The 15776-nt window shown below is 31.7% G+C and overlaps 1 protein-coding gene across 2 annotated transcripts; it reads left to right on the forward strand.

Moving 5' to 3' along the window:
• Positions 1–1105: 1105 nt before the first annotated feature.
• LOC147072294 (uncharacterized) lies at positions 1106–2541 on the forward strand. 2 transcript variants are annotated; one of them, XM_085946879.1, is made up of 4 exons: positions 1106–1250; positions 1707–1824; positions 1913–2056; positions 2270–2541. In XM_085946879.1, exons 1-4 carry the CDS (start codon positions 1240–1242, stop codon positions 2315–2317), a joined length of 321 nt encoding a protein of 106 aa, XP_085803005.1. In that variant the 5' UTR covers positions 1106–1239; the 3' UTR covers positions 2318–2541. The 2 variants fall into 2 exon arrangements, with proteins under 2 accessions (XP_085803005.1, XP_085803006.1); XM_085946880.1 differs by having other exon boundaries at positions 1707–1818.
• Positions 2542–15776: the final 13235 nt, after the last annotated feature.

Genomic DNA, 15776 nt, shown 5'->3' on the forward strand with positions numbered 1-15776 from the left:
TGTGTAAAATTATACAAAGAATAAGTGCGTATTTTTTTCTCGATTTTGACCAAATGTGGACTTATCGCTTTTTGGAATTAGACGCCTCACTTAATGTTCGTCCAAGATAATTTTTTGATAGTTAGAAATGAAATGTCAGACGCTTCATCTAAACAATACGAAAGTCAAGTCCAGAATGAAGACAAAGGAGTCCCAAACTCCCTACATAAAAAAGGGACGCGCGGGTATGACCAGTGAATAAAAAGGGAGGAATGACCAACGACAAGAAAAAGGAAATTAAATTTGTAGAATATCACCTCACTCGAAGAAGGAAAGCAAACCCTATCTCAAGGACTTCAAAGTCAACATGAATAATAAGAGTTTTATTGGTAGGTAAAACTCCTTTCATTAAAAAGATATACCTACTCAGTACGCCCAAATTACTATAATTTTGAATATCTGAAAAATAAGCTGAAAGCACAATTTTGATATTTACGTACAGAGGTAGGTATAATTTCGTAATAGAAGACAATTTGGAGAACCAACTGAGAAAAAAGTTGGTCGAAAGACGTAAAAAACCCTTGACCTTATTGTGGAATTTCTTAGATTTACCGGTAAGCATTATTTTTGGTCAGAAGTCTTAATAAAAAAGAGCCTCGGAATTTCTCAAATTCTCCATTATTTTTTTGTGAGTAACTAAAAACGTATACCTACCTACATTTTCAACAACACGTTTACCTACCTACTACCTACTTTCCTACCATAAAGCCTCCCCCAAACCAAAGCGAATATTCGCAGCGAATTCGAAACGCCCTCGCTGTCGCTGTCGCTACCGCTTGGATTTGATGCGAATTTCGCGTTTGGCCCCACACCAAAGCGTCAGTGACGCAGCCATAAACTAAATAATTTTATTTACGCGCCAGATTTAAAATTGTAAATAATATTAATATTTTACGCCAAATATTCTATAATTTGTATGAATTAAATATGAAAAATATACGTACACTATAGCGCTTTCAGAATTGCTACAACTTTTACCTACTTTGCGTAAAGTGTATTTTAATTATCTGAAACAAGGTGGCAGCATTGGATGCAGCCATAGACTAAATACATATACGAATGTCAAAGTGACAGTTGTGTGTTGACAAAATGTACACGTCTTCTGAATGCTTATTACACGCTGAAGATATAATGAGATGGCGTGCGACAAATTACATCGACATTTAATATAACCTTACTTTATGACAGGGCAAGATTGCCATGGCTCATAGGTAAGATAGATTTACTCAGTTTCATAACTGCACATATTATAAATAAGCATTTACCATGAAGGGTTAACAGGATTTGAAGGTAATATGCTATTGAAATAACATGTCTCCGTTATTTGAATTGTAGGTTTTGACTATTTTGCGTTTCTACGCAGAGGGAGCGTACCAAAAACGGGTAGGCCAAGTCTTCTGCGCAATGAGCCAGGCATCAGTAAGCAGATGCATAGGAAACGTGTCCGATGCCATAATAGCAGTGCTTAGTAATACTTACATACAGTCGCCATACAGCGCTGACAGTCTTTAGTGTTGTGTTGATACCCTCTGATCAATTTATACAATATTACAATGTACATGTCATGTAACTAGAGTAACTGCACATAGACACAAGTAAATTACCTACTCAATAATAATTTAACGGGAATATTATTTTGTGTCGGTAAAAATATTTTTTAATTTCAGACTTCAAGAAAGGGCAGGTTTCCCGAAAATCATTGGGTGCATTAACTGCACCCATGTGCAAATATACCCGTCATACTTGGAGACTTTCAAAAATGAGCGCAGGAAATTTTCTGTAAATGTAAAATTCGTAATAAAATCTATGTTGTTTCTGATACATTCATATTCATTACGTATAATATCATAACATGACATTTATTTTTATGCAGGTATCTGACATGGACATTCTGGCAGTGAGTGCCAGATTTCCTTTGAGTGTTTATGACCAATTCATATTTAATGGATCGTTGGTAAAAACTGAAATGAAACATCTACAGAACGACAAGAATTGGGAATTTTGTTCTATTAGGGAAGTATGTTAAACTTTACTTTACTATGGCAGTACCAGTAACAAATATTTTTGTTTGGTTTATATTCATCCGTATTTTGTATAGGTACTTCAAAGGAATCAAAATTTTGCATGAAACAGTTTTTTAATTATTTAAATCCTGATTTCTAATATTTTTACAACTTTCAGTCGAAAACATATTCAAATTAACAGACTGTGTATATTGAAATCATTCTAGTGCCACCATAGGCCAGCCAGACTCACTACACGGCTGCCCGCTGTTTGATCAGGGATGTGATTGAGTGTTTTTGGATAATGGACCACACCAGATCGCATAGCTACAGCAACAAGTGCAAGACCAACCGTGGCTATACATACAGTATACATGTATATATTAAATATAATTTATGTATATTTATTTATGGCTTATACACCGAAACAAAATATGTCACTTAACTGTACTTGAATATTTTTGCAGGATCATTCAATAAAAAATACTTGGTTTAGGTTAAGAAAGTTTTAATAATCATTTTTGCACAGAATACAAGAAAAATATTTATATAATTATTAGAATTACAATGAGCTTTAAAAGTAACACGATATTGTAATAAAATGGACAAATATGAAAAAAAATAACAATAAATTGTATATAGATAGGTAGACAGGGTTCAGATGATTCTGGCAGTACAGGCGACTCATTTAGGTGTCAGTATTGTTACTTTCAAATGACAATAACACCGTTCCAATGTGATTCGGTCGTGCCAGAAGACTCTGTCCTTCCTCTATTTAGTAACCGGGCGTTTTACAACTTTAAATGAAAATTAAGTGGGTATATAGATAGTATATTTTTTCTAGTATAATATTATTTAATTAGGTGACTTTTTATTTCTTTATTACTTGAAATGGTGTTTACATGGTAGATGGATTATAATGGTTTTGAAATATAGTTATTTTTGTTAATTCTACTTTAACTGAGTCATTTACCTTGACAGCTGTTTCGGCACATAAACTCATTTTCGGAACATTCAACAATAATTTGTGATTATAAAAGAGCTACAGGTCACGTAGCAAATTAAATACGCTTAGTTAAATAATAAATACGTACCAAATATTTTACAAAATACACCACATACATCCATCGAATATGGTAAATAAAATACAGATTCAAGTATCAAATAATTCTTGGATAAATAGATGTTTATGTAAGTATATGTTTTTTTAAATACTTACATGATACTGTGTTGTATAACATTTAAATTTATATTTTTGATTTTGATTTACATACTTAAATGTACCTACATAAATTTGTAATGTACAGTAGGTACTTAATTACATTTTTAACATTAGGAAATTACCATTATTCAATTCTATCCACCCGCCATGTCTATAATCACCCCAACGCTGGATAGAAAGAGACATCACACAAAATTGGCTGTTTGATAATAAATGGTAGTTGAAAAATATTTTAGAGTATGATTATGTCCATAGAAACAGGTTTTAAGTCATTCATGTTTGTCCCAATAATGTGTAGCAGAAAAATAGAAATTTTAAAAAGGGTCTATTCAGTATTCACCCCATTCTACGGCAAACATTTTTCTTAATAAAAATAGGTACATCAATAGAGGAATCATAAAATGGACCTTGGCCCTCGCCCACGCCTTATTCATCCTTGTATATTATATTATCACACTTAATGTTTTGGAAAATTCATTAACATTGTGCACAAATGCCACTTTTGTTGATTGACACTTCACTTAGTTGATCTCTTTGTTCACGTGAAGTACAATAAAAGTATGTAGCAGCGAAGAACTAGAGACCGAAAATAGTGGAAGGAGCTAGAAGAGGCTTTCATCTAGCAGTGGAATGACCCCGACTGATGTTGATGATGAAATATTATTTTATTCCTGTTAATGCCGGGGGTTTCATTTTTAATTTCTTCTGGTGCTTTGTACCTACGTTGAAAGGTTGAAGATCTTTGCTAAAATTAAATTCATCACAAAGCATTAGTATATCTCCAACATCGTTCAGGTAGGTATCCATGATGATAATATAATATTATGTACTTAGAGGAGGTACCTGACCTTTATATTTACATGCACATAAAATTATTAATCTTATTGCCTAATGCAGACCAAGATATACCTACCTACATAATATTACATGAACAGAAGTTTAAGAACATCTCAATTAAGTTTAAAATGTTTGTAGGTAGGTATACAAATTAATGTGAAACAGAAAACATTGGTTATGTTAGGTAGGTACATGGAACATGTAGATATTATCTTGGTTCGCGGTCGGCACTGGGCAAAACCAGTTTATTAGCTCAATATACCTATACATAATGAAGGAAATATATACCTAGTAGGTATATAGGTACATAATATCGTTTTTGTGATTGAGGTCTCTTGAGATCAAAAAACAAACAACCTAGGTACCTATGTCCTACTGTAAATAACCCGATAGTAAGTAGTATGTAAGGTTTTTGGTCTAAAACCTTACAAAATACCACAATGACGACATGGAGTACCTACTTATCTACCTATATGTATATTATATCTTTAGCTACAATAGAAATGCTATGCTGCATAATGTTAGATGCAAAAAAATAATCTTAGACTACCTATCTAACCTAAAAAAATATTATCAACGAATATAAAATAAGTGCGTCAAGTTGGACTGCCCACTTTTGAAATTCAAAATTTTGAAATAGCCAGTCGTTAGTGCTGCGTTAGTGCTGGTTAGTGCTGCAATATCATCGTTAGTGCTGTTATATTAAAAAAGTTATAGGCAATTCAATGTGGGCAGTCCAACTTGACGTCAAGTTGGACTGCCCACTTTGTAAAAACAAATAAAATTCAAAATCCAAAATAGCCAATCGTTAGTGCTACATTAGTATTGGTTAGTGCTGCAAAAATTATCGTTATTGCCATTAAATTGCAAAAGTTATGGACAAATCAAATTATAAAAAACGTCAAGTTGGACTGCCCACTTTTTAAAAACGAATAAAATTCCAAATCCAAAATAGCCAATCGTTAGTGCTACGTTAGTGTTAGTTAAAGCTGTAAAAATTATCGTAATTGCCATTAAATTAAAAAAGTTATGGGCAAATCAAATTATGACAAGCGTCTAGTTGGAGTGCCCACTTTTGAAAAACAAATAAAATTCAAAATCCAAAATAACCAATCGTTAGTGCTACATTAGTATTGGTTAGTGCTGCAAAAATTATCGTTATTGCCATTAAATTGCAAAAGTTATGGACAAATCAAATTATAAAAAACGTCAAGTTGGACTGCCCACTTTTTAAAAACGAATAAAATTCCAAATCCAAAATAGCCAATCGTTAGTGCTACGTTAGTGTTAGTTAAAGCTGTAAAAATTATCGTAATTGCCATTAAATTAAAAAAGTTATGGGCAAATCAAATTATGACAAGCGTCTAGTTGGAGTGCCCACTTTTGAAAAACAAATAAAATTCAAAATCCAAAATAACCAATCGTTAGTGCTACATTAGTATTGGTTAGTGCTGCAAAAATTATCGTTATTGCCATTAAATTGCAAAAGTTATGGACAAATCAAATTATAAAAAACGTCAAGTTGGACTGCCCACTTTTTAAAAACGAATAAAATTCCAAATCCAAAATAGCCAATCGTTAGTGCTACGTTAGTGTTAGTTAAAGCTGTAAAAATTATCGTAATTGCCATTAAATTAAAAAAGTTATGGGCAAATCAAATTATGACAAGCGTCTAGTTGGGGAGCCCACTTTTGAAAAACAAATAAAATTCAAAATAGCGAATCCTTAGTGCTACATTAGTATTGGTTAGTGCCGTAAAAATTACCGTCATTTCCATTCAATTACAAAAGTTATGAGAAAATCATTTATGCACCTACTAAAGTGAAGTTTTTATGTACTTACAGGTAAGTAGGTACCTAGCGCAATTGTTAGAGTGAAAGAAAAAAGAGATTCGAATGGATAGGTACACATTATTAGCCTGATTTCCGCAGGTAAACTCAATGATTTTAGTTCATAATTGAAGCCTGAAAATAATACAAGATAATGTAAAGTTTTATGCGCGAATACAAGTAGGTGTGCACGGGCAACAGTGGATTGTATGAGGCGAAGGGATGGTGTTTTGTTTGAAGCCAGCGAAGGCAGGTAGCAAAGGATTGTGTCCGGTGCCTTTTCCGAAAATCCGTTATTGCAGACTGCAGACACTGTTGCCAAAGATAGACATGTTCGGATAGGTACAGAATATATTGCCGATTATACAATTAATAATCGACAGCACAAAATGGTAATAGTGTATTTATATTTTGTATACTTACCTACTTTCGTGTGTTTAAATGATACAATCAAGTTTCTCCGTAATGACATGCTAAAATAGGTAATGTTTTCACAGGAGTTTAGCAAGATTTTTTAGCGCCCGTTGCATTAACCAAACATATTACATGGTACTTCATATACCTACCTACAACTGTTGTAGGTATGTGAACTTGTGCTTAAATAAAACGAATCATAATAATATAACATAGATACTTTTACTTAACATAACTTTTATAACTACCTACAAGCGGTTAAATACTGTCACTTATTATTATGACAGCACTTGATATATAACTGCGTACCTATTTTAATGTTTTCACGGAATCTTTAAATACAGAGTTTATATTTTAACTACCTAGCCTATTCATTCCTTTCATTCTGCTTTGGCCGGGTTAAATTTTATACCTAGTCCAGTGTTACCAACCGTCAGTGTTGCCATCTTTTCAAAGTGGAATTATAGTTCAGAGAACTAATATAGTACGCGTAAAAAAATATAGTACGCGTTGTCATAGTGTTGAAAATGTATAGGACAATAATTTCCGTAACTTAAGTTTATTTCAATTTTTAGGAATTATAAATAGCTGAATGAAATATCAAATTTATCACTTCCTATTTTTTAATTCATGTATACAGTGGCGAGGGCCCACTCAATATTCGCTCGCGACCCATAGTTTGGGAAACCATGGTATAGGTTTTTAGTTTCTCAGAAAAAAATAACGGAGAATTTGAGAAACTCCGAGACCCCTTTTCATTTAGGTACCTCTTCCGACCAAAAATGCTTACCGAAGAATTCAAGAAATTTCATTTTAAACCAGTCAAGGGTTTTTTTACGTTTTTCGAGCAATTTTTTTCCAAGTACTCAAAATCTTCTTATATTGCGAAATTATAGTACTTTTCACCAATTTATCGAATGAAAATATCGAAATTTTAGTACTTTTTACATATTTTTTCCGATATTCAAAATTATAGTATTTTGGGCGTACTATATATACCTGGTTTATATCGTACATAGTACGCGGACCAAAATTATTGTACAAATACTATAATAATTATAGTATTTGTAATATAATTTTGGGCCGCGTACTATGTACGATATGAAAAAGGTATAGTACGTCCAAAATACTATAATTTTGAATATCGGAAAAAATGTAAGTATTCTTATCTTAAAGGTTTGCGTTCGATCTTAAAAAATACGCTAAAAGTATCTACTTACTAAAATTTCGTAATTTCCGTATTAAAAATTGGTGCAAAGTTCTATACTTTCATAATAGAAAAAAAATTTGGCGAGCCTAGAAAAAAAGTTCATCAAAAAAGTCCAAAATTCAAAAATTTTTGAATTCGCCGCTAAGAATTTACAACCGGAAGAGGTACTTAAGGGGGAGAGGCATGTCAGCAGAGAACCTAGCGGAAAAATACGAAGCTTGCAATTTGAGATTTTTTTTTGATAATTTAGAATCTTAACTGTATTAATTAATAAATATGTATCTGAAAACATTAAAAAGATTTTTTTTTTAATTTAAAGATAAACTTACAATTGTAAAAAAATGTAGAAAAATTTGAATTCGTTGCGGGGTCAGATCTTATTATTTACATTATATTTTATGGTCATATTTATTATAAAAATTAGTTTATTTTTTATAAAATAAATATAAAAAATATTAAAACGATGAATTAGTCAAAAATCTAAACGACGAAAAATTGAAAACTTAATAAACTAAATTTTAATAACAAATATGACCATAAAATATAATGTATTATGTTACAATTGTAAGTTTATCTTCTTTACATTAAAAAAAAAATCTTTGTAATGTTTTCAGATACTTTTGTAAATTATCAAAAAAACATCTCAAATTGCAAGCTTCGTATTTTTCCGCTAGGTTCTCTGCTGGCATGCCTCCCCCTTAAATGAATAAGGGCATTGAAACATCCAGATTCTCTTTACTACCACGTTCATTCATCAACTATTCATTTAAATATTTTATTTATTTAAATTCATCTAATCAATAATAAAACAATAAAATGTTATTTTATCAAATTTTTAATGGATATAAACAAGTAATAAAGGTAATTATAAACAGGCATTTTAATACAGTTTGTAGAAATATTATTGAGAATGACTACCTAAATATTCACGGTATAATTAATTATTACTAACAAAATAAAAAAAAAACAAATCAATTAAAAATTGCTACTGAGGCCAAAGAAGTTATTAGTACATTATAACAATGATAAAATCAAGATAAACATGAATACAATATGGACAGGTAGAACTAAATATTCAATAATAAATTATTATCAAAATCCAAAAATAATCAACAAAACGTCCACTAGGTACATGATATATAGTTGGCAAATCGATGTTATGAAATTAGAAAAAAAATTATAAAATTAAAATAATTGAGCTAAGTACAAAAAGGGCATTTGTCAAACAACACGATTTTCCAAGAGAATTGTAAGTTTTTAGATAATATGGATTGATCAAAAAATATAAAAATAGTTTGAAAGCTTTAAAAACACTATAAATATATGCATATATTTTTGTGTTACACTTCACCTTAAGAAACTTAAAAATACAAGAAAAATAGTATGTGGTAACTAGGAAGATTTATAAATAAAATTAAAAATTACATTGTCACGTACATTAATAAATGTGGAATAACAGTTACGGAATTTGAAATTAGTTTGATTTTGTTTTGAAGGTCATCGATTGATTCCCACTGACCTGAAGACCGATGTACATGGGTTACGTAATGACCACTACAGTCTTTATGCGATGGTGGAATAAAATCAATCAATGCTTTTAATTTAAATTGTTTATTAAGTATACTTAAAGTTAGAGGTATATCGGATATAGTTACTCGGTAGTTATTGTCTGCATCTTGAGCATTGATACCAAATATTTCAAAGAATATAAGATCGGAACTACATGAAAAAATTGATGTTATTTTACCATCACAATGTTTAGAATTAAATATATTATTACACTTTCGTTCATCCGACAACACTATAGCTTCTTGCAAGCTACTTATACCAAAAATTGTTAAAATATTGTAGTCGAGTGGAACAAATGCAATCATGTGAATCCGATCATCACAATTAAGTTTAGAACATTTGTCAGATCTTTGTAACGATGGAAATGTTAGCCTCACTACTTTCTCAACTATTAGAGACACATTACAATCACATTTAATTTTTTTCAAGTTTTTGCTAAAATGATAGGGACTGAAAATGGAATCCAAAATTTCTGCCCTTAATTTGTATTTTTGTGACACTACTTGTTTTCCACTAACACAGTATACTAATTCACTTAATTTAGAAGTTCTCATTGAATCCACAACACTTTTATTAAAATTTTCTGCATCTAAATAAGTTATCACGAGTGCATGAACAACTGCGTCGAAGGCACACGTATTTTCTAATGCTATTAAATTAGATTTAAATGAAATGGCTGGCAATAAATGTCCGTTTTTTAAAATATTAATTGGCTTCACCGATATAACATCTGCAGTATCGGAACTCCAATCCGGTTGTATATTGAAATATGATTGCCGATTTCGTCGTTTCACAACATTTTGCCCTCGCCAATTTTCTTCCGGTCGTGGTCTTTGCGAAAAAATAGATTCTTCTGGAAAATCATCATCACTTATTTCTTTTGGAAGATCATCAAAATTTTTTTCACTTCCGAGAGCAGTGTGATATTTCGAAGACGTAATTTTCAACTGACCTTCCAGAGAAAATAAATGTTTGCTTAAAAACAAATCTGCCCTGATAGGCAAATTTTCATTTTTTAATGTCAATTTTTTTAAATCCTTAAAATAACTCTCCACATTCGAGGTAGTGCAGGAAAGATCGCAACTACTGCCATTAATTAGCGGTATCATGATGCCTGTCCATAACGGCATTTTAGAACAAATGCTCTTTAATGGCTTTTCCAGGCCAGGAAGCCAATATAAATTATCCTGGTTATTATCGATATTATTCATATCACTTTTCACATTATTCACATATTCTTCAAACCATTCGCATTCATTATCGTCTATATTTACAAAATTAACAGTATCATCATTATCATCACTATCAGTATGACTGTCTTCCTCATACTGTAATAAATTGTTACAAATTCCATTCGCCACATATGATATAAGGAATTTTTTAGCTGAATCAGTTTGAATATTTTCATGGGTAGATAATGCAACGAATACAATGTTTTTTATTATAGATTTTATATTTTCTATGGATGTTTCGTCGACCAATAACCCAATACAGTGACAGTAAAATTTCTTTAATCTTTTGTCTATCTCTGAAAAACATCTCCATTTTGTAACAGAAGATATAAAATGATTCCTATCAATTCGGATGAAACATCTTGGCCTCTCACATTGTTTATTCGACAGATATCTTATACTTTTTTTGATGTATTCTTTAATATCATTACAGTCGGTAAAGCAATTGATTACTGAATTTATTAGCGCGGAAGATGCATCGAGTCTAATCTCATCCGGTATTGCAGCGCCCGATTTAATCCATTGCTCTAACCAAAAAGTAATGGAAAGTGTGTCGTGTGCTTGTGAGATCATTTGGATTACAGGGGTACCGCTAATATTATTAACTTTTAACACACCTACATATAAAAATATGCGTTTTGCCCTCGTGTAACCAATTGGCTTTGGTTGGGGTTCCATCGCTTTTACAAGACTCCCTGTTGCATCCAGTGATAGTACAGACCAGTTTTTTTTTTTATATTGTTTATAAAAGTCCATTTGTGATATTGTCCAATAGTGGACAAAAAATGGATCAAGTCCACAATTATGGATGGCACCTAAGAATGGCAATGTGTGTTTCATTTGCCAGATTGATAGAATCACATTGCTGTGCAGTTGATTGTCAGTAGCTAGTTCATATCTTACTTGACGGTAAATATGTTCCGGGTGTAATGTTGGGGGTTCCAAATCACCATAAGCCATTGTATTGTTCGCCAACTGTCTTTTATACACAACTGCTGATTGATGAGTCAATTCTTTCGCCGCTTCAATCCTTTTAATTCCAGATAAATGCCTTTTTGATTGTTGTGTATGTTTAAAATTTACATCGTAACCAGTGATTACACATGAAATTATTTTGTCACCATCATAGTTCTTATTGTTTTCTTTTATTACACATTTTAAATACGCACCACATTCTTTGCATTTTGCTTCGCAAAGAAAACGAAAAGCACCTGTTCGAAATACCCATATACAATTAGTTTTATTTTGTTTGTAAATTTCGTCGTTGAGAACGTGCGTCCAAACTCCTTTTGGTGGTACAGTACGCGTTCGAAATTTTAAATTTGGACGATTGGGTTCATTCCTTATAGCAAAAATTTTATTGGGTTTGATCAGCTCCCACACATCCGATGATAATTTTAATTCAAATTTTAATGATTCAGAATCTGAATCAGAGCTGTCTTCGATTGGGCACAACCGTTTTGTGGAAACATGTTCACTGTACTGACCTCCCAATTGAACAAATAATGCACAGCTATTTTTTCTCAACAAATTATATAAAGCTTTTGTAGACAATTTAAAGTTCAATTCCTTGGACATTCTTAAATAAACTTCATTTTTTGGAACAGGCACTTTCCGAACATCTTCAACAATTTCGTTTTTGAATTTTTCAAGACACTTCATTAGTTCATCGTCACAAACTGCTGCCTGTCTCGGCATATTGAAATTTTTTTTTATACAAAAACAAAATTAATAAAAAAAAACAAATGCTTAACACAAAAATTATGAAAAACGATTTTACTAAACTACCGACTAAATTTGTCTGTTCAGACACGTTTATTTACAAAATCACTCGCTACTCGACTAAATCACTGGAACAGTCCGAACAAAGCTTAAGAGGCGGAAAGAGGTTCAACGTTCGTCGCTGCAGGACAACTGAACTTGTATGTTCTTTCTTTTTCAAGGCTCGGTCAGTGTTGCCATCTTTTCAAAGTGGAATTATAGTACAGGACCTCCAAAATTATAGTATTTAGGGTAAAAATATAGTACACATTGTCATCTGTTAAAAATATAATTAGGTACCAATAGGTTTCTTGTTTCTCAGAAAAAAATAACGGAGAATACTAAATCAAACTAATTTCAAATTCCCTAACTGTTATTTCACGTTTATTAATGTACGTGGCAATGTAATTTTTAATTTTATTTAATGAATCTTTATAGTTGCCACATACTATTATTTTTTGTATTTTTAAGTTTCTTAAGGTGAAGTGTAACACAAAAATATATGCATACATTTAAAGTGTATTTTAAGCTTTCAAACTATTTTTATATTTTTAGATCAATCCATATTATCTAAAAACTTACAATTCTCCTGGAAAATCATGTTGTTTGACAAATGCCCTTTTTGTACTCAGCTCAATTATTTTAATTTTATTATTTTTTTTCTAATTTAATAACATCGATTTGCCAACTATATATTATGTACCTACTGGACGTTTTGTTGATTATTTTTGGATTTTGATAATAATTATGGAATACTTAGATCTACCTGTCTATATTGTATTCATGTTTATCTTGATTTTATCATTGTTATAATATACTATCTTCGTTAATGTTATAACTTCTTTGGCCTCAGTAGCAATTTTAATTGATTATTTTTTTTTGTTATTAATAATTAATTACACTGTGAATATTTAGTCATTCTCAATAATATTTCTACAAAACTGTATTAAAATGTATGTATATAATAACGTAAACACGCGGACCAAAAGTATAGTACAAATACTATAATTATAGTACGGTTAGCAACACTGGGCTAGGTATAATTTAACCCGGCCAAAGCTGAACTTCGCCATACAAAATCGAAACTATGCGGTGTTATTTCTTGGCATATTTTTTTGCCGTATAGGAATGAATAGGCTAGGTAGTTAAAATATAAACTCTGTATTTATTGGAGGCCAAACTTATAAAGATTCCGTGAAAACATTAAAATAGGTATGCAGTTATATTATATCAAGTGCTGTCATAATAATAAGTGACAGTATTTAACCGCTTGTAGGTAGTTATAAAAGTTATCTTAAATAAAAGTATCTATGTTATATTATTATGATTCGTTTTATTTAGGCACAAGTTCGCATACCTACAACAGTTGTAGGTAGGTATATGAAGTACCATGTAATATGTTTGGTTAATGCAACGGGCGCTAAAAAATCTTGCTAAACTCCTGTGAAAACATTACCTATTTCAAATTACCTATTTTAGCATGTCATTACGGAGAAACTTGATTGTACCATTTAAACACACGAAAGTAGGTAAGTATACAAAATATAAATACACTAGTACCATTTAGTGCTGCCGATTATTAATTGTATAATCGGCAATATATTCTGTATCCGAACATGTCTATCTTTGGCAACAGTGTTTGCAGTCTGCAATAACGGAAAAGGCCATGGACACAATCCTTTGCTACCTGCCTTCGCTGGCTTCAAACAAAACACCATCCCTTCGTCCCATACAATCCACTGTTGCCCGTGCACACCTACTTATATTCGCGCATAAAACTTTACATTATCTTGTATTATTTTCAGGCTTCAATTATGAATGTTGTGTTATTTTCAGGGTTAATTCTAAATTTCTACATTACCTACCTTTATTCTTCTAGGTAATCGTATCCTTCCATAGGTATATATTTTCCGGTGAAAACGCTTAATCTAATGATCCTTCCAGGTAGTTAAACGTTTCAATAACATCAGCTTCGGAAATCAGGCTAAAATGTGTACCTATCTATTCTAATCTATTTTTTCTTTCACTCTAACAATTGAGCTAGGTCCTTACCTGTAAGTACATAAAAACTTCACTTTAGTAGGTACCTAAATGATTTGCTCATAACTTTTGTAATTTAATGGAAATAACGGTAATTTTTGCAGCACTAACCAATACTAATGTAGCACTAAGGATTGGTTATTTTGGATTTTGAATTTTATTTGTTTTTCAAAAGTGGGCTCTCCAACTAGACGCTTGTCATAATTTGATTTGCCCATAACTTTTTTAATTTAATGGCAATTACGATAATTTTTACAGCTTTAACTAACACTAACGTAGCACTAACGATTGGCTATTTTGGATTTTGAATTTTATTCGTTTTTAAAAAGTGAGCAGTCCAACTTGACGTTTTTTATAATTTGATTTGCCCATAACTTTTGCAATTTAATGGCAATAACAATAATTTTTGCAACACTAACCAAAACTAATGTAGCACTAACGATTGGCTATTTTGGATTTTATTTGTTTTTGAAAAGTGGGCACTCCAACTAGACGCTTGTCATAATTTGATTTGCCCATAACTTTTTTAATTTAATGGCAATCACGATAATTTTTACAGCACTAACTAACACTAACGTAGCACTAACGATTGGCTATTTTGGATTTGGAATTTTATTTGTTTTTAAAAAGTGGGCAGTCCAACTTGACGTTTTTTATAATTTGATTTGCCCATAACTTTTGCAATTTAATGGCAATAACAATAATTTTTGCGGCACTAACCAATACTAATGTAGCACTAACGTTTGGCTATTTTGGATTTTGAATTTTATTTGTTTTTACAAAGTGGGCAGTCCAACTTGACGTCAAGTTGGACTGCCCACATTGAATTGCCTATAACTTTTTTAATATAACAGCACTAACGATTATATTGCAGCACTAACCAGCACTAACACAGCACTAACGACTCGCTATTTCAAAATTTTGAATTTCAAAAGTGGGCAGTCCAACTTGACGTACATATATAAAATGGGTATTTACGTGACCGATACCGAATATGATTGAAGTAGGTATTGTAAATGATACGTATCTTATCTATGAATGATACCTAATTATAACATTATTGATATGACTGCTCGAAAGTCGAAACCAAAACGTCAAACGATCGCAATAAGTTAGAACTGTCAGTGCCCTAACAATCAAAGTTATAAAGTTTCTGTTATTAAAGGCTGTGCATGACGCAAATTAATAATATGTATTTTTTAAATATCGGGACCTTAGATTAAAGTTATTTATTTATAATACCTAGCGTATTCATCCTGTCAAAAAACTTTACATACTTTGGTTAGACAAAGATAAAAGATATTATTATGACGACCTTCATACCATTTTCAACAATTTCCCTGCCAATTTCATCCCATATCTTATCTTTCTTTCTCATGTTTTGTAGTCACTGTCAGAGAAATTATAAAGGATTGGATATTTCCGGACCAACTCGATCAGCTGCTCAATGTCTTCGCCATTTTGATTTTACTAATTCCCTTGGCGAAATTGTCCGCCGCGAATAAATTCGCTGTCGACAGAGTTCCCGAAAATCGCAGCGAATATTCGCTGCAAATTCGCACTCAAGACGCAAGGCGGTCGCGCAAGCGTGCTCTGTCCCGTAAGCCAATACGAGCTTGA

Source organism: Rhyacophila brunnea, unplaced genomic scaffold, assembly GCF_057557595.1.
Source record: "Rhyacophila brunnea isolate RB1 unplaced genomic scaffold, BYU_Rbru_1.0 scaffold_2, whole genome shotgun sequence".
NCBI lineage: Eukaryota > Metazoa > Arthropoda > Insecta > Trichoptera > Rhyacophilidae > Rhyacophila > Rhyacophila brunnea.